Source organism: Crinia signifera, chromosome 12, assembly GCF_055691185.1.
Source record: "Crinia signifera chromosome 12, ASM5569118v1, whole genome shotgun sequence".
NCBI classification, from domain to species: domain Eukaryota; kingdom Metazoa; phylum Chordata; class Amphibia; order Anura; family Myobatrachidae; genus Crinia; species Crinia signifera.
The window spans coordinates 80,944,438-80,969,289 of record NC_139228.1 but is presented as its reverse complement, the minus strand read 5'-3'; the positions used below and the strand labels follow the sequence as shown (position 1 = coordinate 80,969,289).

The 24,852-nt window shown below is 48.9% G+C and overlaps 1 protein-coding gene across 2 annotated transcripts in view; it reads right to left on the bottom strand.

Moving 5' to 3' along the window:
• The window catches only part of SCFD1 (sec1 family domain containing 1), a 101,906-nt gene that overhangs the window by 59,853 nt on the left and 17,201 nt on the right, over positions 1 to 24,852 (bottom strand). The window contains exons 2-10 of one of the 2 annotated variants that reach the window (XM_083166973.1): positions 17,731 to 17,801; positions 17,271 to 17,359; positions 16,369 to 16,459; positions 14,630 to 14,752; positions 7,815 to 7,902; positions 5,065 to 5,154; positions 4,600 to 4,655; positions 3,534 to 3,619; positions 2,112 to 2,211 (exon numbers count right to left, since the gene is read on the bottom strand). In XM_083166973.1, coding sequence (XP_083023099.1) covers positions 2,112 to 2,211; positions 3,534 to 3,619; positions 4,600 to 4,655; positions 5,065 to 5,154; positions 7,815 to 7,902; positions 14,630 to 14,752; positions 16,369 to 16,459; positions 17,271 to 17,359; positions 17,731 to 17,801 — 794 coding nt within the window. Of the gene's footprint in view, positions 1 to 2,111; positions 2,212 to 3,533; positions 3,620 to 4,599; positions 4,656 to 5,064; positions 5,155 to 7,814; positions 7,903 to 14,629; positions 14,753 to 16,368; positions 16,460 to 17,270; positions 17,360 to 17,730; positions 17,802 to 24,852 lie in introns of those variants that run through there. The other variant, XM_083166974.1, reaches the window with a different exon arrangement.

Sequence of the window (24,852 nt, the reverse complement as noted above, 5' to 3'; positions counted from 1 at the left end):
CTAAAACGTGGTACTCCAAGGCAGAGAGCCGGGAAAACAGGCTTCAACGTGGTTTGTGGGTTGGCTGGAACCGGTTCCTTGGATAAATGGCTGATTTGGTGTCTACCACCTGGTGCTCTACTTAATCAGTTCATATAAATATTTATAGGTCATCATGTTATCACTAATCCCAGCAGTCATTCCAGTAGAGACATGCCATGAGCAGCTTTCCAGTAAGTGCTCTACCCCCATCCCTACCCATAATCACCCCCCTAACCTCAGCTCTCCCAGCCTCTTCCTAGTGGTGTCAACCTTATGATCGCATCGCATTCCTAATTACATAGCTCTTGGAAATTGTCTTCGTTTCTCCTGAGGATACAAACTGTGGTTTGATCATGAACACCTGAGAAGAGCTCACAAGATGCTCACAATGGTGACGCCGGCCACGGAAAAGTGCCTCTAGGAGCAAAACGGTCATGTGACGATGGTGAAAGAGTTATAAGCAAACCTGTCAATGGCTTATCGCGCCGCTATGATACTTCCTGCTTCGCCTCAATAGCGAGGCGAAGCAGGAAGGGACATCGACAAGATGTATTAACATCTTGTCTGCCGAAGCGGGGGAGCGTTAACTCCCCCCTCCGGCGATGCCCCTTTCTGGAGATAGCGCATCAGTTAATAGTGATGCGCTATCTCCTGTCCCCCGGCCGGCCGCACTGGGCATGCGCGGGATCTCGCTGTTCACGCAAGATCCCCAGCGCAGCCCAGACCTAACAGCAGGGACAGCGCTGTCCCTGCTGTTTAGATAGGGCTTCGCCAGCCTGATGCTGGCGAAGCCAAAGCAGGCTTCGTGCGGAACGGTCAGCGATGCTGACCGTTCATACATTCGGCCTGCTATCATTTTGATAGCAGCGCCGATATGGACAGGGGAGCATAGCGCCCCTGTCCATTACCGCATCCCGGCGCTATCATACATGGGGGAGAAGCGGTATCAGTGCACATAACGTGCGCTGATACCCCTTCTCCCCCATAACGACGGATAATACATCTGCCCCAATACCAGTCAGAAATTTGGGATGAGTTGTGGTCAGCCATTTTCATGGTGATTCTATGGAAATACCTCACAAATCGGAAAAAAATTGATCGTGGAATGACAGGAAGTTTCCTAAATTCAAGATTTCTCAGCAAATACAGGACCTTGGGAGGTATATTTAGTACTTGTTTCCTAGGTCCAAAGATTTTCTACATACAGCACCGTAGGGAAATCGCATCGCATCGCATCGGTTATTAAAGCGGCATGCGATGCGATTTTTCAATGGTCTTTTTTCTTCATTATATTGCATCGCATTGCATCGCATTGCATCGCACCTCCCACAAAATCGCATGCAATTTTATAGGGTGTGCGATGCCATGACATTAGCTATACAATGATATGATTGTATGTCTTAAAAATAGGTTTTATGCACCCCCCCCCATTATCCACTCCACCCCGAAGCGTGGCGAGCGCAGCGCGCCCCGCGAGGGGTGGCGGAACATGTCCTCCGACTTTTTCATACCCCCACTATCCACGTCGGCGTGGAGTAGATTTTATACAATGTGGCGAGCCCGAAGCATGTCGAGCGCAGCGAGCCCCGCGGATTACTTTATTATTCTGCATCCGCTTGCCACGCTTCAGGCTCGGTGGCTCGCTGCGCTCTCCACACTATATAAAGTCAACTCCACGCCGACGTGGATAGTGGGGGTATGAAAAAGTCACGGGATGCGAGCGCTCGCCACGCTTCGGGGTGGTGTGGATAGTGTGTGTGTGGGGGGGGGGTGAGTAAAAACTATTTTTAGGACCTATACAATCATATCATTGTATACCTAATGTAATGGCATCATGGCATCGCATGCGATTTTGCAGGAAATGTGATGCGATGCCTTGGGGCACACAGAGCAGTGAACAAATGACATGAAAAAAATCGCATCGCACTAAAATGGCCCATTCGATGTGATGCGATTTCACTACGCAGAATAGCCCACTAAGCTAATAGCTTAGTGGGCGCCGTGCTAGGAAACAAGTACCGTATATTTTAATTGATGCAAAAAACGTCATAAAAGTAGACATTCGTTATAAAACGTTTTGAAATTCTCACCAGAACGTCATGCACCAGGGCCTGGTATGTCCACGTGTGGTGAAGTGGAGTTGCAAGGTCAATGTTTCTATCCACAAGCACCAACAACGGCCTCTGGAAGCTGGAGAGAGAACAGACAGCCATGAAGTGGGAGAGGAAGAAGCCAGTCATATTATACCATCGCAGGAAGGTGCCCATACACAGCTGCGATTACGGACCGATTTCAACCGATTCTGAAGGATCAGGACAATAGATCGGGTGAAATCGGTCCAAATCAGAGGTATTTGGCATGTGATTGGATCTGATGTGCAGTCCTGTGCGCATCGCATCGGATCCTGTAGATCATACATTCGGCATATATGATCTATCAGAATCGGATGTATCAAAGTACATCGCAGCTGCAGCAACTGTGATGTATCGCATCCAATCTTCCTTGAACTCCCCTGGAAGCTCCCCGGGAGTCCATCTATATTTTAATCACATGTAAAAAATGTTACACCAAGTGTCAGCTCGTATGTAGGCCTCCCGGAAAGATGCCGGAGCGGTTGAATGGATCATGTCCATCTTCTACATTGGACAAGTCGGACCTGTGTATGGAGCCTTAACAGTGACCTGGACCCTACAGTATATGACAAATCTTACATCATATGTAAATGACCTAACAATCTAGATACGTCAATGACATTTCTGAAGCGTTGCAGTTAGTGTAATAAGCTGCTTTAATGGTCTAATTCAATAGTCACTATCTGTTCACAGCAAATTCCCAATTGTAGTTAGCTGTCTCTCTGATGACAACTACATCTTGATTACACATGGGACTCAATCCAAATCCCCGGGACAGAGTCCTTTACACCCCTCATCACTGCTCAGACGTAAAGCAACTTTAAACCCACAGCAGCCTCCTGATAACTTATCAGTTTTGAGATTGTGGATCCTCATAACAACCTATGGGACAGACGTATAAAGCCTTATAAAGAGATCAAGGGGAGGTTGATGTATGAAGCTTGTAGAAGTGGTATCTATCTCCATAAACAAGGTTATGTGCAATGCACCAGCCAATCAGCTCCAATATGTAAATTGATATTAGGAGCTGATTGGCTGGAGCATTGTCACCCTGCACAGGGGTTATATATATACGACTTCTGCAAGTTTCTTACATTTACCCCTAAGTGTGCTAAACATCCAGCCAATCAACGCCTTAATGACAGCTTACAGACTGGCTTTGGAAAATGGCAGTAAGGGACTGATTGGCTTGGCATTTATCATTCTTTATCACCCTCATGTTTTATCTCTTTTTAAGGCTTAATACATCTGCCCCAATATTCTGTAATAGAATAAATCTGCACATAAATGTTTTTATTCCTATTCTTCTTGTGTTCGTAATGAAGCTGCATCAACAGAACATAAACGCATGGTGCAATTCTGCTCCCGCGAGGACGTTACCTAAACTGCCCGGCCATAAGGTTATCTCCAGTGAACAAGCTGTTTCTGGCATCCCGAAGGTTTTCCCGAAGCTTCTTATCCAGTTTCTGAAAGGAAACAGATATTAGGGAGCAGACAGGCAGCAGATGAGGGAATACAGCAGTCATGTAGAATGACCCCATCTGCAAAATTTAGTACATGAGACAGTTATGATTACTGAGCTGGGATTTGTAAGAATTTCACTATATTTACTAAAGAACAGGTTTTTAGAAGTGTAGATGTTTCCCAACGGAACCAGACTTTAGCAATCTTCTACAGCAGGCCTGGTCAACCTGTGGCTTTCCAGCGGTTGTGAAACTACAAGTCCCAGCATGCTTTGCCAGAGTTTTGCTATTAAGTGCTAAAACTGTGACAAGGCATGCTGGGACAAGTAGTTTCACAACAGCTGGAGAACCACAGGTTGACCAGGCCGGTACTGTGTAGACTGATAATTTATTCCTGCATAGAGAAGTAAGAGACCAATATCTACATTAATATGCTGAATGGAAGTCAACAGTTGATCTTAAGGACCTTATTCTGATCCACACGCAACACTGCAAATTTTGCAGCGTTGCATATGGATTAAACACTAGGGGTTGCATGCTCTGCCGCTCCTGATTGGTTGCCCAACCTCGAGCTGTGATTGGCTCAAGAGCCGTCTCCTGTTTTGAAATTGCTGCGGACCTGATCTGATACAGTCGAGTGGGTTGTCCACCGCTCTGCCAAGGTGTTGCCATTACTGCAAGCGTGCCACTCTGCACGGTCAAGGGAATGTCGGGCGGCTGGGTGCACCTATCAAATCTAGTCGCTAGAAATCTGAATCTGATCGCCATGGCGACCTGGCCCCTGGGATTTGTCGAGCCCTGAACTACAACACCCTTCAGCAAGAATCGCCTACACTGCGGAGATACAAGACTGCAGTTCTATCGTAATAGTTATCAACACCGTCTCTAGCTGCCTCTTAGAGAACAAGCAGCATTTAAAAAATGGGTTCCCTCTAGATGCAAACTGCATTATATTAGCAGGATAAAGGTGTGAGGATTCTCACCACTGCGACCATCTCTGCAGCATTCCCTCTCGCGCATCGTATGATGGGCACCGCACCTAGACACAGAGAAGCAGGAAGTTCAATGACGCTCGTTAACATTATCAATGGCAGACATACACTCAACATGCGATTTTCAGCATTCACAAGTGTGGATATCAAATCATAGACGATTTCTGTCTCTTTAAAAACACATGGGTGTTCTATCACCCCACTATGTGTACTTTGTATAAGCATGCACAAAAGGTCCCACTTGAGTTTAAGAAAATGTGGATAGCCAGTACTTAGGATGCCTCCAAACTGCATTTAGTATGGACATAGTGTTACCACACAACAAGGATCCTGCGTCTGCGTACTAGACTACGATTTGTAACAACTGCAAGTGCTACTGTATTATTTATATTTATACTACACATATAGTTGGGGAAAGTAAAGGGCCGGCTAACTCAATCCGTTGCTCAAACTTACCCAGTGTGACGAAGAAGCAGAAAAGACTGTCTACAATGGTATCCAAGATCGTTTCCATCTCTGTGTCTGTGATGTCTGGTCTGTTCAAAGCTAAGAACAAAATGAGGAATCTCAATAATTATATACACTACACAAGTTATAAATATTAAGGAAACACTGCACAGAAGTAGCTAAAAGAACAGGTAAATAAACAATGTCAGTGACATACCTATGACAATAAAGTCAAAGTTGTAGATAAGATGATATTTGGTCACTTACAAATCCTTTTATTTGAAATAGGCTGGGGAACATTGTACCATGGGATTGCAGGTTGGAGCTGGAACCTGTAGATCCTCCCCCTGTAACCCCAAAATGTAGTCCGGAAAGGAGTAGCAGTATCCCAGTGAAACGGTATAACAATTAAATAAACCAGTATGGAAAAGACAACGTTCACAAGACGGATGGAGGGAATGCAGTTTTCCAGAGTTCAACGGTAACTGACTAAAAATCTTCCGTTCTCTTTTAGCAAGACTGAGGGTCACTGGACCATGGAACAGAAAAAATGTAAGCCCGCCAGATGTGATGGGAAGCAGTGGCTGAAGGTTTGAGCGCTCTGAGTATGGGCGAAAATACCCTAGAGTTAAAGCCTCTGGCTCTTAACAGGGAGGTCTCAACAGCCACCCCGTCAAAGCCAGATGCCCCAAATCCAGGTGTAGACACGTGACCTGGGAGAGCAGGTCTGGATGTAGAGGTAAACGGATCGGAGTGGCCACTAACAGGGCCTTCAGATCCGAGAACCAGATCCGTCTGGGCCAACTGGGAGGATCAACGTGCAGCCCTCCGCCTTCAACTTGCGGATCACTCTCAGGAGGATTGAAATCGGAGGGAAGGCGTACATCAGCGCTGCGGAATATATGTGCTACTGTATATACATAACTGGTAATAATATCCTCTGTACAGCGCTGCGGAATGTGTGCGCTATATAATAACTGGTAATAATATTCTCTGTACAGCGCTGCGGAATGTGTGCGCTATATAATAACTGGTAATAATATTCTCTGTACAGCGCTGCGGAATATGTGTGCACTATATAATAACTGGTAATAATAGTCTCTGTACAGCGCTGCGGAATATGTGTGCGCTATATAATAACTGGTAATAATATTCTCTGTACAGCGCTGCGGAATATGTGTGCGCTATATAATAACTGGTAATAATATTCTCTGTACAGCGCTGCGGAATGTATGCGCTATATAATAACTGGTAATAATATTCTCTGTACAGCGCTGCGGAATGTGTGCGCTATATAATAACTGGTAATAATAGTCTCTGTACAGCGCTGCAGAATATGTGTGCGCTATATAATAACTGGTAATAATAATCTCTGTACAGCGCTGCGGAATATGTGTGCTCTATATAATAACTGGTAATAATATTCTCTGTACAGCGCTGCGGAATATGTGTGCTCTATATAATAACTGGTAATAATATTCTCTGTACAGCGCTGCGGAATGTATGCGCTATATAATAACTGGTAATAATATTCTCTGTACAGCGCTGCGGAATGTGTGCGCTATATAATAACTGGTAATAATAGTCTCTGTACAGCGCTGCGGAATATGTGTGCGCTATATAATAACTGGTAATAATATTCTCTGTACAGCGCTGCGGAATGTGTGTGCGCTATATGATAACTGGAAATAATAGTCTCTGTACAGCGCTGCGGAATGTGTGCGCTATATAATAACTGGTAATAATATTCTCTGTACAGCGCTGCGGAATATGTGTGTGCTATATAATAACTGGTAATAATATTCTCTGTACAGCGCTGCGGAATGTATGCGCTATATAATAACTGGTAATAATATTCTCTGTACAGCGCTGCGGAATGTGTGCGCTATATAATAACTGGTAATAATAGTCTCTGTACAGCGCTGCGGAATATGTGTGCGCTATATAATAACTGGTAATAATAGTCTCTGTACAGCGCTGCGGAATATGTGTGCGCTATATAATAACTGGTAATAATATTCTCTGTACAGCGCTGTGGAATATGTGTGCGCTATATAATAACTGGTAATAATAATCTCTGTACAGTGCTGTGGAATATGTGTGCGCTATATAATAACTGGTAATAATATTCTCTGTACAGCGCTGTGGAATATGTGTGCGCTATATAATAACTGGTAATATTCTCTGTACAGCGCTGCGGAATATGTGTGCGCTATATAATAACTGGTAATAATAGTCTCTGTACAGCGCTGCGGAATATGTGTGCGCTATATAATAACTGGTAATATTCTCTGTACAGCGCTGCGGAATATGTGTGCGCTATATAATAACTGGTAATATTCTCTGTACAGCGCTGTGGAATATGTGTGCGCTATATAATAACTAGTAATAATAGTCTCTGTACAGCGCTGCGGAATATGTATGAGCTATATAATAACTGGTAATATTCTCTGTACAGCGCTGCGGAATATGTGTGCGCTATATAATAACTGGTAATATTCTCTGTACAGCGCTGTGGAATATGTGTGTGCTATATAATAACTGGTAATAATAGTCTCTGTACAGCGCTGCGGAATACGTGTGCGCTATATAATATAACTGGTAATAATAGTCTCTGTACAGTACTGTGGAATATGTGTGCGCTATATAAATAACCAGTAATGATAATAATACTACATAACAATGCGTGAAACAACTCTGCGGAATGCAAGTACAGTATAACATTTAAATGAATTGCACAGTAAATAAAGGATACCTACCTCTATATGACACAAGCTCCTTGTTTTGGTTGCAAAGTATGAACATGTCGTCCTCCAATGTTATGAAATTCAAGTACTGGTCAAAAACCTGGAGTGAAGATAATTAATGTTTGTACTAAGTTGTGCGATTTCTGCTACAGAGGGTTCAAAAATCCCATTCAGTCATTCAGTAAACAAGTAAAATGCTTAAACTCCCCTTAGTTACCATAACTACTACAGAGATGAACAGGTTTCATAGTGCTGCACTGTTCTGCTATAGCGGATTTCCCTCCAAACAACTGGTGACTCCAAGGTGCTGAAAGACGACGTGTGTATTGGACAGATTCCCCCACTGAGAGTATTAACGCGGGTCAAGAATTTCAAGAACTTATGACAAGAAAATCACTGGGTCTGTACAATGGCCCTTATTCCGATCTGATCGCAGTACAAATTTGTTTGGAAAATGGGCAAAACCATGTGCGCTGCAGGTGGGGCAGATGCAACATGTGCAGAGAGAGTTAAATTTGGGTGGGGTGTGTTGAAACTGAAATCTAAATTGCAGTGTAAAAACAATGCAGCCAGTATTTTCCCTGCACAGAAACAAAATAACTCACACAAATCTAACTCTGTGCACATGTTACATCTGCCCCACCTGCAGTGCACATGGTTTTGCCCATTTTCCAAACAAATTTGTACTGCGATCAGATCTGAATAAGGGCCTATGTGTGAGAGCATGGGGATCTGTATAACCACTACAGTTATTTCATGTATATTATTTATATAATGAACAGGGTTAGCGAAAAATAAGTTACCCAATTCAGAGGGCTTTGGAGTGAGTTCTACTGCTCCAAATGAGACGAAATTGAAACTATAATTCAATTTTTTTATTTAACACATGACTAATGTGTTAAACCATTTTTTTTCCCATAAATTCACACTAACAATGTTCAATAGGCTTATACATTGTAATATCCAATAACTTGCACATAAATGTTTAATCTGCTTGCTCGATATGTCCCCCTTCAGTAAGAATAGGGTGTTCTAATCACAAAACCGTATTTTCTGTCGCTGAGTGCAATAAGACTTCACACTATTTGCCTCTGGGGATATTGAAGAAAATCCCTCTTTGTCTTAAACCCTTTCTAGCTGCTTACTGGTTGCGCACGGTGGTAAATACTATATACTGTACTGCAATAAGTCTGCCCAAATACCTAGAACATGGCGATGGGGGTGTGGTATGTTGTTCCGACAGTCGTGATCCCGACAATCATTATCCCGACGTCGGGATCCCGACACGGGGTAACTTATTTTTCTCTAACCCTATATACTGTAATGTGAAATGTTGGCTTTACTTGCGCTTTCATTTTTACTTTTTGAATGACATTGGTCCCAGTGTAACGAAGGCTCAATGTGCTCATCTCAAAATATACAGTTCAGTCAAAACCCTTAAAAACTATGCAACGGTTTGCAGAAGGAATATTTACGATTTATTTTATTTACAATGAACCCTTTGAGTGCCGAGTGAATTTGTCAAAATCGGTGTGAAAATTGCCAAGCAAACATTTTTATTCATCAAAATGACCTGAAATGTTTACATTATATAGGAACAATAAGGGGATTTTGGTCCTACCTGTAAAATCCTTTTTTCTGAATGGTGGACACTGGGACAGTGGGGTGTGGGTGGAGCTTCAGCTACAGGCACCAAGTAGAATAGAGTTCTTCAAGTGCAGCCCAGGCTCCTCCTCCTCCACGCCCCTACAGGCTTCAGTTTGTTCAGTTTGTTCAACAGCTTACCCGCAAGGTACAGGAAAAGGAAGAGAAATAGGAAAGAAACCAGCAACCCAAAGGAAGAATAAGTTTCAGGAAGGTGTAAGCCGACCCCCATTACTGTAGATCAGTGTGCGAGGGCGGGCGCCCAGTGTCCACCATGGATTCAGAAAAAAGGATTTTACAGGTAGGACCAAAATCCCCTTTTTTCATTCATGCCAATGGTGGTCACTGGGACAGTGGGACGTCCCAAAGCTGTCCCTTTTACGGGAGGGAACGCACCTGAGCTGCACTGATGACGCGTTGCCCAAAAGCAGAATCTGCCCTGGCGAACGTGTCAAAATGGTAAAATTTTAAAAAGGTGTGTGGAGAGGACCAAGTGGCCGCGCGACACAACTGTTCTGCTGAGGCTCCCTGATGAGCCGCCCAAGAGGCTGCTACCGAACGCGTGGAGTGGGCTCTGACAGAGGATGGAACTGGCTTATTAGAAGATACATAAGCCTGTTTTATAGTTAGCCGCAACCATCGAGCCAATGTCTGCTTCGTTGCCGGCCAACCTCTCTTGTTTGCATCATAGAGCACGAACAGGGCCTCTGTCTTGCGCAAGGATTGAGTCCTATTAACGTAAACTTTTAAAGCTCTTGAAACATCCAAAGAGCGTAACTCTGGGGAGTCCTCCAACTGGGAGAAGGCAGGGACAACAATATCCTGGTTTATGTGAAAACTGGAAATAACTTTGGGCAGGAACTCCTTTTTAGTTCTTAAGACTGCCCTGTCCGGGTGGAACACCAGATACGGAGATGCACTGGATAATGCTGACAGGTCGGAAACTCTTCTGGCTGAAGAAATAGCCAGTAGGAACACCGTTTTCCATGTTAGCCACCTGAGGTCTGCAGATTCTAGGGGCTCAAACGGTGGTTTTTGCAGTGCTGAGAGTACCACTGTGAGGTCCCAAGGCTGGATTGGGGGCACAAAGGGAGGTTGTATGTGAAGGACGCCTTGTAAAAAGGTCTGTATAGCCATCCTCTTCGCTAATTTCCGCTGAAACAAAATAGAGAGAGCGGAAACTTGGACCTTTAAGGAGGACAACCTAAGGCCCAAATCCAGGCCCGCCTGCAAGAAGGCCAGGATCCTGGAAAGACGAAACTCCCTAGGCGGAAGGTTTTTCTTTGCACACCAGGCGAAAAAGGCATTCCAGATTCTATAGTAGATCCGGGAAGAAGCCGGTTTCCTTGCTGCTATCATGGTTTTTATGACCGGTAAAGAAAAACCTTTCTCTCTTAAAACTTCCGTTTCAAGAGCCACGCCGTCAAAGCTAGCCTGCCTAGATTCGGATGAAGGCATGGTCCTTGTACTAGCAAGTCCGGACGAGCTGGCAGCCTCCAAGGTGGCTGCAGAGACATCTCCCGAAGGTCCGAGTACCAGGCTCTGCGGGGCCAGTCTGGGGCTAGAAGGATTGCTGTGGTCCCTTCTTGTTTGAGGCGCCTGAGGACTCTTGGAAGCAGTGCTACTGGGGGAAAGATGTAGACCAGGGAGAATGGCCATGGAGCCGACAGGGCGTCCACCAGATATGCCTGTGGGTCCCTTGAGCGAGCCCCGTAGCGGGGTAACTTTTTGTTGACGCTTGAGGCCATTAGGTCTATTTGCGGGAGACCCCATTTGTTGACTAGTTCCTGGAACACGTCCTCGTGGAGCCCCCATTCGCCTGACTGTACCTCCTGGCGGACTGTTTGGTCTTGGGAGCGGATGGACGCCTTGTGGCGGGCTGCGCCCTTGATGAAGGCTGACCCCTGGGTCTCCCCTGTGGACGGAAGGTCCGAAAGGACTGAGATCTAGGTCTAGCTGGTGCCGAAGGCAGAAAAGCTGTCTTGGACGTTGCAATGGTGGTTACAATCTTGTCCAGCTCAGAGCCGAACAGTACCTCCCCTGAAAATGGAAGGGCCTCTAATGCCTTTTTGGAATCAGAATCTGCGTTCCAAGTGCGCAGCCACAGTGCACGCCGGGCAGCAATTGAAGAGGCAGAAATTTTTGAGGAGAGGGCCGCTGCATCTATCGCTGCCTCTTCCAGGTATGTGGCCCCTTCCCTAATGAGGTCCACCGTTGATAACAACTCAGAGTGACGTGTACCTGAGGATATCTGCTCCTGTAGGGAGTCAGCCCAAGCTGCAATCGCCTTTGCCACCCAGGCTGAAGCCATAGCCGGTCTTGCTGACACGCCAGCATTGGAAAACACAGACTTTAGGCAGTGCTCAATCTTCCTATCAGTAGGATCCTTAAGAGAGGCCACTGTAGGAATGGGAAGGGTAGTAGCCTTAACTAGGCGGGCCACGTGAGCATCAACCTGTGGAGGCTCCTCCCATTTCTTACGGTCCGCTGGCGCGAACGGAAAGAAGGAAATCAGGCGTTTGGACACTAAAAACTTTTTGTTAGGGTGTTGCCACGCTTCAGATAAAACCTCATTTAAGTCTGAATTTGAGGGAAAAAGAGCCAACTCCTTCTTTTTCTTTTTAAAAAGAAGTGTGTCAGGTGTTGTGGCCTGGGTGTCCTGAATATTGAGAGACATCCTAACAGCCTTAACCAAGGAGTCTACTCTGGACTGGGTCATCCTTTCCTCCTTGTCAGGTTCATCTATGTCGACATCATACATGTCAGGATCATCGTCTGTGTCGACCCCCACCTGGTCGTCCAGGTCATCCCCAGCATCTGATTGATTAGAAGCTAAAGGGGCCTGTGCTTTGCGTTTAGGTGGAGCCCTCAATGCAGACTGCAGAGAAGCAGACACTTGGACTAAATCCTGAACAGAGGAGGATAAACCCTGTACCCAGGATGGCTCTGATGCAGCAACAGCAGGCTGAGCTGGCAATGGCTGCGCAGCAGACTCTCTGTTTGCAGCTAACTGAGTTGCTAACTCCTTCATGGCTGCTGAGAGAGTGGAAGCCCAACTGGGTTCCCCATGTGTTGGGACTGAGGGGCCCCCCAGGGAGTCCTGTGCAGAACAGCGTTCACACAAACCAGCTTGCTCCTGTATGGAGGAATAATTCTCCTTACAGTTAGCGCATGTATAAGCATGCAGTTTAGGTGTATCCCTAGCTGGCTTTGCTTTGGGGTTTTTCTGTGACATGTTAACACAGACAGGCCCTGTGTGCACTGAGTAACAATAATACAGTGGACAGTAACACCCTCTGAAACTATAAAGGTATACAGATGGATGACAGTAGAAAAGACACTATACTCTCTGACTCTCAGCTAAATACTGAGGTACAGAGGGCTGCTGAAAAACCTGTTCCTGTAGCGTGTAGAGGAGCAGGGATTCTGGTGCACTTCTCCCACCGTGTAGTCCCGCGTAATGTGCGTCTTCAGTACGCTGCTGGGGCGTGGGGAAGCTAAGCTCAGGCGGGAAACCAGCGTTATGCCGCTCTGAGCGTGGAGGCGGGGAGCTGTGGATCAAGGTCCCGCCTCCCCTGGAACCATCAGTGCCCTGCGCCATTAACAAAAATGGCGCTCCACAGTACGGCTCCCTGGTGGTCTAGTGGCCGCGCAGAAAGGACTGGGTGCCACTGCCAGGGTCACCCGGGCTGCACCCCGCCCGGTGACTCGACCGCTAGCGGTGTGCACTTAAAAGGTGCGCGCGTCACCTCACATGGAGGGCCCGCTTACCTGTGGTGGAGCGCGGCGTCCTCCGTGTCATGAGGAGAGCGGCGGGTCTGGCTATGGAAGTCAGCGCGCCGCTGCCAGCCACAGGGGAGCAGCGTAACGCTGTCTCCGTGTAAAAATAGAAAAAAATTAAAAAATAAAAATGAAGATATCAGACAGGGCACGGAGCCCTGTCCCATGGTACCTGTGCCTTGAGGCACCAAGAAACAACTGAAGCCTGTAGGGGCGTGGAGGAGGAGGAGCCTGGGCTGCACTTGAAGAACTCTATTCTACTTGGTGCCTGTAGCTGAAGCTCCACCCACACCCCACTGTCCCAGTGACCACCATTGGCATGAATGAAAAAATCTTTTTTTTACTTGACTTTATATAACAAATATGAGTGGCGCTGGCATTTTCAGTGGATAGTTTTGCGCATCTAGGGTTAATATCACCTTAGCATTAAAGGTGCCCATACACGGTACAATTACCTGTGCGATGAGATGCACGGGAGCGCGCACATCCCATCACACTGCTCAAAAATTATGTGCCGCACATTCTTTTTGAACTAGATCCCATGGCATGCAAATCGCATTCGAAGCAATACGATCTAGTCCAAAATGCATCCAATAATTGTACAGTGTATGGGCACCTTTAGGCATTGTTAATCAGCACAGGTTCTGCATGGGGACACTATACATATAAGGAGACACTATTATTGTTCGTCCTTGATACATTTACATAATCGTCTTGATTCACAGGTGGGCGCAACGGAGCGGGTCTGGGATACTGACTGTGTCCATACTGACTTGAAGTTTACAACTACAGACACATGCAAGGAGAACAGTGTGGAAAAGGTTACGGGAGTACCTGGGCGGTGACATGGAGGCGGCTTAGCACATGCGCAGAGTGGTCATCCTAATGCCCAACCGCCAACATAGGAGGCCATACTGGTGTGACTGCACCTGCGGATCCTGCAGGTGGGCATCTCAGTCTTTGCACTTTCCTACGCATGGCTGTATACCAGTGAGGGACTTTGTAGCGACAGGCAGCTGACCACAAATAGACACAGCTGTTTCTGTTTCCACCACTGGATCAGCACCAATTGTTAGTAATGGGAGGGATCTATCCGATGAGGATCACCTTGACATGGTGGGTGGAGCGCACACATTTGGCCAAATATGCAGCAAGAATTATATTTGTTTTGACAAACAGTGTTCTTAGTGCTTCAAGCGTTTACTTTCATTCATGGCACTACAAGTCTCAGCATGGTAGCACCTACTACATTTTAGTATGCAATCCTCCTACGAGCCAGTTATATCATATTGGCCCGCAGTAGCCATCATGGGCACATTGATCTGCAGCAATGACGACGCAGACATACACCACTCATCTACTCCTAACGACTGCAAATATTATCATAGTAGAAGCTACATCACCTTGGAGACATGTGACACAGTGTTGGCGGTGAGCGCTGCACTTGCAATGTCCTCCAGTTTACTGCGGGAAATGGCAGAAATGAAGTTTAAATAATAGGACTCATATAACTGTGTCCTCAGGTCCTGTAATAAGAAAACAAAACGGAACACGCACATCAGTCTGACACTGTGTATTTCTAGAGTCACATAGAACACATACTCATACGGAAACACTGGTCTAACAATTCACGAGTCAATTTTGGGCCAGCAGCCCTCCAGCTGTTGTAAAACAACACATCCCAGCATGCCTTGCAATAGTTTTAGCATACCCTAATAGCAAAACTGGGACAAGGCATGATGGGACTTGTAGTTTCACAACAGCTGGAGGGCCATAGTTTGGACATGCCGGATTTAGGAGAACACAACGGGCCGATATATTTATGTATTTAAGCATAAACCCTTCCGCTGCATAAACTAGTCCTGAGGCTGGTTCTCCGACCCCGCGCCTGCTTACATCCTGCTATCCAGCCACCACCCACTTGCTTGCAACTCTTGTAATCTGTCTGTCTCCCCTTCCTACTAGATTGTAAGCTCCTCTGAGCAGGGCCCTCTTCCCTCCTGTTGTCAAAGCCCTCTTCTCTTCACATGTCACTCACAGTTCTCCTATACTCCAATACTCAGTGACCATCTTTTTCCACATACTCATCTCCATCATTGGCATCTAGCCTCTAGTTGTATGTTGATTGAGTCCTCACTACTTATATTTAAGCTGTAATGTGTATTGATCTGTGGCGCTCTTTATTTGTACTCTATTTTTGTTATTTATTCAATGTAATGCCAAGTTTTGTCTCCCTGTACTGTTGCAGTGTACTGCGCTGGGAAACACTTGTGGCGCCCTATAAATAAAATTGTAATAAACAAAGAGGAAAAACTGCAAAGTACAAGGTGCAAACTTCCCACTGCTGGCAAAGATCCATTACTGTATTGGCATTTTACCCATGGACTTTGTGTATGAAGAGATCTGCTCAGGTCACGTTAGGAAACCAATACACTTACCCCTGGTGAAACACATGAGTGCACGTCACAGCATGGCACACACACTGGGGACCTGGGCATACACTGCTCACCTTAGCGGTGAAGTATGGATTGAAAAATGCTCAATCCCGGGATTACCTTCCCAGATGGGTGAGTTAGCCGGCCCAGCGATACGGGTGGGTAGTGCAGTTGGGTGTGGGCTGAGCAGTTTGCGTAGAGTGACTTCTAACCATGTGACGCTGTGCAGAGCTACATAGCCGAGGACGGGAGAAGCTGGGCACCACCTGGCATTAGATTGCGCATCCCGAAATTGGAAACTCCAATCCCGGGATTGAAATCCCAGCAATTTTGTGGCCAAATCCTGGATCAGAATTCTGGTATTGGCTACCCTAGCCTGAAGTGTGTGCTAGGCCACAGCTGCGATAAGGTCACCATACAAATGTGCGCGATGACCTCGTCTCTATGAAACTGCAATATCATATTGATATAATACATTCACTTCCACAGCACTTTTTACCCAATAATGAAAATGTCACAAAGTTTTGTAGTGGTGATTGTTACATCAGCTGGCACCAGAGAAATAACCCCCTTGTGTGTGTCTGCAATGAAAGTGTGTAGTCTGCATTTGTTGTGTATAACTATGTAATAACCAGACAGATTACAGGAAATATACATGGTAAGAGTCTGTGGAGCCGATAAGTAAGTACAGCTTTGTTCCTGTATACCTGACATATTCTGTCCACGTTTTCTTCTGTGGGCATCACAAAATATACAGCAGGAACATCTGGGATTGCGTCACGGTCAGAGTGCAAGAGCCTGCAGGAAATAACCAGACATAGAATCTCAATGTAGAAGCTGGACCCTGTAATTGGCAAATGATTTGAAAGAAACCTGCAGCCTTTCTTATGATGAGCGGTTAAGGTCAGTAGCAGAGAACACGTACAGGTACATACAGATGTGTCCTCATTTATCGTGGATGCCCTCACCCAAACAGCCCCTCTTGGCATGCCAGCTCGTGTGAGAATCCACTAGTGCTGGTGGTCTTTTTTGCTTCTTTGTGATGACAATTGTATCATTGTGGTAAAGCAAAGTGACCAGGATACGCCCGTGACTCTACTGAGTAATATATGGCACTTGTATATCTGTATACGACTGATCTCTGAATCTGTACACAGAGCTACAATGTAGCAGTCACAGCTTTTTTTTACAACAAACGTTCTGTTCTGCTCCATATACAGACTCAGTCACACACAATGGGCCTGATTCTGGTTCAGTCGCAAGAGAAAATTCTCTATCTAATGGACAAAACCATGCTGCGCTGCAGGTGAGGCAGACGTAACATGTGCAGACATTGTTAGATTTGGTTGGGGTTTGTACTTCAAACTGATATCTATATTGCAGTGTAAAAATAAAGCAGCCAGTATTTACTCTGCAGAGAAACAAAATAACACCCCAATCTAACACTCTCTGCACAAGTTACATCTGCCCCACCTGCAGTGAACATTGTCGGACATAACAGAGTTACACAGGACCTGGCGGGTCACTGCCAACGTCTCATTCTGCACACCGTAGCTGTATACATGAGGACACACCCCTACATGTGCTTCACCAATCATCTCAAACTCACAGGTGTAAGGTGACGCCCATGTCCCGCAGTTCCTTCACAGATAGCAGGGGAGAGATGATGTCTTGGCCGAACCGATCGTATATAAGGACCTGTTATTCAATGTATAATCAAACATCAATTATAACAAGGCAGCTACATATTGGTCCTAAAAGTAGATCAACCCCAAGAAGAAAGTCAAAGTCCACTTACTAAATGGGACAGTTATTGCAATAACCAAATATAGTAACACAAAAAATGTCATAACTTCACAGTAACTCCAAAAAGTCTTCGAAATACTGAAAACAGATCTAGATTGAAGAAAACTATTAAAATATATGTTTTATTAATTAAAAAATAAATCTTTCAGTAAGATACTACACGTGTTGGAAGTTACCCATGGCAGACAGGTAAATAACTATCTCAATGTGAATGTTGGGAATGATGAACAGCGTATAATATATGCGGACAATCTTCAGCTTACCTTCCATACTGGCTCCCCTGTGCTGCTCTTTACAACCGGAACATTAAAATTCAGCATACGCTTTAAAGCAACTGCAAAACAAAGACAGCGGTGAACTACAGGACACAGAAACATAAGCTCTGCTTTAGACAGCTGAAGTCTTAAGGTCCATACACGTTTTGCCCAGCATGTAAGGATAACGATGATGGAGAAAATCGCTGGGCTGAAAACTGCTCAGTGCTTACTCGATTTTCCCCCGGTGGACGACTTTCCATAGCTGGAGGTCCACCCTGTTGCTCATCTGCTGGTATAGCGGCCGGTCCCGCGATAGTGCGGGAACATGCATCAGTGCTCACCACTCATCCCTAGCCTGTACACACTGGTCGGCTTTGGAGCTGAAAGCAGCTCAGACGAGTAAACAGCTTCTTTCAGCTCAAAGTTGCCCAGTGTGTATGGGCCTTAACATCCCTGATGTAATGACAATGGAAAGAGAATATAAAACTAGATGGATGCCACAATATAACACCCATATGTACTTGTTGGACTTCTCATAAGAGTTGTTTGCTCATCTATGTATTGCCAGGCGCTGTGGAACCCTTGTAGCGCCATATAAATAAACTATAATCTATAGCAGGGGTTCCCAATCTTTTTTTAATCACGGCACCCTAGAGCATAAGAATTTTTTTCGCGGCACCCCTGGGCCAAATTTATTTTAATTAGATTGGATTTATATGCGATTCTTAGGGTCAGTTATGTGGTAAAGGGCAGGAATTGCTTCTATTTGTACACATTTTATGATTGGCAGCCACCAGCACTGGTTTTGCTTATAAATAATTAACCATTAATAATTTGAGTTGGTCCTGGACCACCAACCCAAGGCACCCCAGGGAGCCACGGCGCACAGTTTGGGAACCACTGATCTATAGTTAACCTTTTGAAGTCCAAATTTGTTTTTTGCAATTCAAACAATCTGGTTTAAATGAATTGTCATTTATTTTTTGTAATTCAAAAACCGTCTACATCGAATGCTGAACGATGTTAATGTTCTTATTGTGAAGTGTCTCACCACTGGATCTGCTACTAGCACTCAGGCTTTTGAGCCTGACCAGATGTTGGACTTGAAAGGGTTAAACATTTCTTGTACCAATATTGCTTCAGAAAAGATGGAAAGTTTAGGTCAGGACTGTGCCTAGCACAGCCTATTGGACATGTCTAACACCGCCCATTTGGTGTGTCTACCATCTATTGGCACTCTACAATATAAAACGTCTCTGATCCGCACCATAATCTCCTGCCTAGTTCAGTTTTAATCTTGTAACAGTACATGCAAAGGAAGTCAAAAACATAGATGGATAACACAGGTATGTAGTGTATTAGGGTGTTTACAAGTTCCACCTCCAGGAAAGCCACAATGAGAAAGGGGGATGTACACAAATAGATGCTAGAATTACAGATATCTTTACTCAACCTTATGGGGCCTACACAAGGGTGATTTAAGCCCCCTTTCTTAAGATGTGTACACACGGGGGGGGGGGGGGCAAAAACGGGAGCGCGCACCTGGCGATATATCGCCGGTGCACACTCCCATTGCGGGCAATATGTTCGCTCAGCGACCATATTTCCCGCGATTTTGCACAAAATCGCCTGTGTGTGTACGCACCTTTAGCAACCTGACTAGATCACTCAGAAATTAAGCACAAATTGCTGTGTGTATGCCCCATAGAGATAGTGATGCGCGGCCCCATAGCGAAAGTGATGCGCGGCCCCATGCATCGCCATCACCGGGCTAGATATCTGAAGCATGCTTGATTTATGTAATCACCACCCATGTTCTCTCTATTGAGAACATGGGCAGTGACAGATCTCCTGCCAATCTCCTATCCTCCCTGTCCCCCCTCTCCTGTCATTCTCCTATCCTCCCTGTCCCCCCTCTCCTACCATCCTCCCCTGTCCCCATCTACTGTCATTATCCTATCCTCCCCTGTCATTCTCCTATCCTCCCCTGTCCCCCCTCTCCTGTCATTCTCCTATCCTCCCTGTCCCCCTCTCCTGTCATTCTCCTATCCTCCCCTGTCCCCCCTCTCCTGTCATTCTCCTATCCTCCTCTGTCCCTCTCTCCTGCCATTCTCCTATCCTCCAATTCTCATATCCTTTTCTGTCCCCCTCTCCTGTCATTCTCCTATCCTCCTCTGTCCCCCTCTCCTGTCATTCTCCTATCCTCCCTGTCCCCATCTCCTGTCATTCTCCCTGTCCCCATCTCCTGTCATTCTCCCTATCCCCATCTCCTGTCATTCTCCTATCCTCCTCTGTCCCCCTCTCCTGCCATTCTCCTCTCCTCCAATTCTCATATACTTTTCTGTCCCCCTCTCCTATCCTCCTCTGCCCCCCTCTCCTGTCATTCTCCTATCCTCCTCTGTCCCCCTCTCCTGTCATTCTCCTATCCTCCTCTGCCCCCCTCTCCTATCATTCTCCTATCCTCTTCTGTCCCCCTCTCCTGTCATTCTCCTATCCTCCTCTGTCCCCCTCTCCTGTCATTCTCCTATCCTCCTCTGCCCCCTCTCCTGTCATTCTCCTATCCTTCTCTGTCCCCCTCTCCTGTCATTCTCCTATCCTCCTCTGTCCCCCTCTCCTGTCATTCTCCTCTCCCCCATGTCCCCTCTCCTGTCATTCTCCCAATCCTCCCCTGTCCCCCTCTCCTGCCATTCTCCTCTCCCCCATGTCCCCCTCTCCTGTCATTCTCCTCTCCCCATGGTAGATGCTAAATTATAGTGGGCTAAAGGACCTGTGATGACATCACACCCACGTGACCCGCAGTGATCAGTGGGAGGAGTCAATACACTGAGTTCCATTTCCTCCTTCCTTTCCTACTGCAGGCAGGAGCAGCATGTGCTGCGGACTGGGTGTGAGACATCCCAATTATCAGGTACACCCAGCGGCACCCCCTCCCCTCTCACCTGCCCGGTGGGCACCCCCCTACGTCACCTGCTCTTACCACCCACCTTACCCGGCGGAACAAAACACCCCCCACCCCTCCTTCGACGGGCACCTTCTCGCCCGGCAGCACCCTCCGCTCCCGTTTTCACCCTGCACCACCACCCGCACATACTTTCCCCACACTGTCCCCCCTGCACATACTGCCCCCACACTGTCCCCCCCCCCTGCACATCCTGCCCCCACACTGCCCACCCTGCACATAATACCACACACTGCCCACCCATCACATAATACCCCACACTGCCCACCCTGCACATACTGCCCCCACACTGCATATACTGCCCCCACACTTCCCCCCCCCTGCGCATACTGCCCCCACACTTCCCCCCCCCTGCGCATACTGCCCCCACACTTCCCCCCCCCCCTGCGCATACTGCCCCCACACTTCCCCCCCCTGCGCATACTGCCCCCACACTTCCCCCCCCCTGCGCATACTGCCCCCACACTTCCCCCCCTGCGCATACTGCCCCCACACTTTCCCCCACCTGCGCATACTGCCCCCACACTGTCCGCCCCTGCGCATACTGCCCCCACACTGTCCCCCCCCCTGCGCATACTGCCCCCACACTGTCCCCCCCTGCGCATACTACCCCCACACTGTCCTCCCCCCTGCGCATACTGCCCCCACACTGTCCCCCCCCTGCGCATACTGCCCCCACACTGTCCCCCCCCTGCGCATACTGCCCCCACACTGTCCCCCCCTGCGCATACTGCCCCCACACTGTCCGCCCCTGCGCATACTGCCCCCACACTGTCCGCCCCTGCGCATACTGCCCCCACACTGTCCGCCCCTGCGCATACTGCCCCCACACTGTCCGCCCCTGCGCATACTGCCCCCACACTGTCCGCCTCTGCGCATACTGCCCCCACACTGTCCGCCCCTGCGCATACTGCCCCCACACTGTCCGCCCCTGCGCATACTGCCCCCACACTGTCCGCCCCTGCGCATACTGCCCCCACACTGTCCGCCCCTGCGCATACTGCCCCCACACTGTCCGCCCCTGCGCATACTGCCCCCACACTGTCCGCCCCTGCGCATACTGCCCCCACACTGTCCGCCCCTGCGCATACTGCCCCCACACTGTCCGCCCCTGCGCATACTGCCCCCACACGGTCCGCCCCTGCGCATACTGCCCCCACACGGTCCGCCCCTGCGCATACTGCCCCCACACGGTCCCCCTTGCACGCACTGTCCCCCTTGCACATACTGCCCTCTACTGCACAAAATACCCCCATACTGCCCCCCTTGCGCATACTACACCTACTGCTCAAAATGCCCCCCCGGCGGGGCTAGTCCCACGGGCTTCTCACCCCCTGAGCCCCGCCCCCCCACTTACCTGGTCATCCTCCCTGCTTCTTACTCGACCGGGGCATGCCCCCCCCCCCCCCCCCCTTACCTCTGTCCTGTCTGGCTGGCACACCACCAGCTTCTCGCCCATCTTGCGGCACCCCTTCCCCCCTTTACTTACCCAGGCACCCAAAATCCTCTGCTTCCTGACGGCATCCCCACCAGCATCTCACGAGGCAGCACACACACCCCTTCTTACCCTGTGGCGACCCCTTCTTCCCGCTCGACGGACCACCCCCCACTTTACCTGGCGTGCCCCCTCCCCGCCTGATGGCACCTCCTGCCCGGCGGCACCCCCCGCACTTGCCTGGCGGCACACTCCCCCTACTTACCCAGGCACCCCAAACCCCCTGCTTCTCGCCCATCCGGGGGAAGCCCCTCACTGCTTCTACCTTACTTACCCAGGTGCCCCCTCCTCCATGCTTCTCACCCGCCTGGTGGGCACTCCCCCCTGACCTCTGTTCTTACCACCCACCCCCATTCCTTATCCCGGCGGCACAATTCCCCCCCTCTCGACGGGCACCTTCTAGGCCGTCGGCACCCTCCACTCCCGTTCTTACCCTTCGCCACCACCCGCTTCCCACCCGCCCGGCCAGGGGCTCTCCCCCCCCCCCACCCCCCCCCCACCCTTTCCTCTCTCCTGTACGGTTGGCACCCCACCAGCTTCTCACCAAGCAGCGCCCCCCCCCCATTCTTATCCTATGGCACCCCTTTCTTCCGGCCCGATGGGCACCCCCTCCCCGCTTCTTACCTGGCATACCCCCTCCCCGCTTCTCACCCGACAGCATCTCCTGACCCGGCCACCCCCCGCAATTCTCACCCATCTGACGGCCCCCCCTTCTTACCTAGGCACCCCAAACCCCCTGCTTATCTCCCCTCCAGCGTCATCCCCCCTCTGCTTCTACCGTACTTACCCAGGCACCCCCCTTGCCTCTCACCTGCACGGTGAAACCCCCTGTCCCCTGTTCTTACCCTGTGGCCCCTCCTGCTTCTCACCACACACATCCCCCCCCCCCCCGCTTCTCACCTATCTGGCGGACACTCACAACCCCCTCCCCCCCACACTTACCCGGTCATCCCCCCCGCCTCTCAACTCCCCCCCCCCCCCTTCCCGCACCCGCCCTGCGGGCATCTCAAACCCCCTGCCTGCTTACCCGGGCACCGCCCCTTGCTTCTCACCTACTCGGCATACCCCCCTTGCACTCCCTGCTTCCCACCAACCCCCACTTCTCACCTGTCTGGCGGGCACCCCCCAGCTTCTCAACCGGTGGGCACCCCCCACCACTTACTTCCTGTTTCTCACCCGGTGGCAAGCTTCTCCCAAACCCGCCTGGTTCTTAACCTGTGTGGCACTCCCCGTTCTCACCCGGCGGCACACCCCCATCCGCTTCTCACTCCCTGGACACCCAACAGCTGCACCCTTCCCTCCTCCTCCATCCAACACCCGGCGCCTGCACCCTGCCCCTCCATTCATCTCCTACCTGGTGCTAGCAGCCTGCACACACAGCGTCCTCCCCATATTTCACACCCAGCACCAGCAACCTTCCTCCTTCCATTTCACACCCGGTGCCAGCAGCCTTCACACCAAAAGAGTGCTGGGACTTACTTTTACAAAATTGGTGGGTCCCCGGGATGCGCTGTTCTATAGCACAGCAGGAGAGCCAGGGGCCAGCTGTGCGGGGGTCCTCGGGGATGCACTGTGTTCTGCCCAGCTGCAAAGCAGGAGAGCCCAGGGGACAGCGCTGGTGAAAGGGAACCCCACCAATGCTGGTGAGAATGAGACCTGCCTCCTCTCCCCCTTTTGTGTTGCCCCCTCTTGCCTTCTTCACCCTTCTTTTTCCCTCTTTCCCCTTTTTCTCACCCCCTCTCTCTTCCCTGCTGCTGGCTTTTTTTTCTCTCCTCTGCTCTCTTCACCCCTGCCCCCTCTTTCTCAACCCTCACTCTACCACAGTCTGTCTCTTTCCTCCCCATCTTTCACCACGCTTCCTCTCTCTCCCTGGCGCTGTCTCTTTCGTTCTCTTCCTGACACCATCTCTTACTTCATCTTTGACACTCTCTCGTTTTCTTTCCCAGGCACCTTCTCTCCCCCATTCTCTCCCTGACACGCTCACTCTTGCTCCCATCTTTCTCTCTCTCTCCCTCCCTGACGTTCTTACTCCTGCTTGTAACTCTGTCCCTCTTTTGCCCTTCTTCCTTTCTCTGACACCCTACCCCTCACACCACTTTTTCCAAGAAGCCCTCTCCCTTTCTCGCACCCCTTGCCCTTTCTTGCTCCTCTTTTGCTGTGTTTCCCCAACACCCTCTTTGACATCACTCCACTCACTCTTTCTTCTGACCCCCCCCCCCCCCACCCAAGAGACTGCACCCTATCACAACCGACCAGTGTTTCATTCCCCTTCCCACTGGCTTCACACCCAGTTGCATTGTCCCCCCCCTTCTCCTAACTGTGCCCCACCTGTGGTCTCTTACTCGGCAGCAGTGTCCCCCCCCCTCCCTCCTAGTCACAGTAATTGCACTCAGTGAAAAATAAAGTGTGTGTCCCCGGGACCCCTCTTTGTTAAGTTGAGGTCCTACTCCACAGTTTTTGGGTCCCATCACATAACGCTTTTGAGCAGTGGCGTAACTACAGAGGGTACAGGGGGATGGCACCGCTATGGGTCACGGCCGCTTGGGGGCCCCATGGCCCTGGAAGGCAATCCCCTGCACCCTTTTTATTCTCCAGGTGTTTTTTTATATTAATATTGCCAATTGGGCATGGCTGCTCTGCCAACCGACTGCCCCCTCCCTTCAGTGGCTGTACA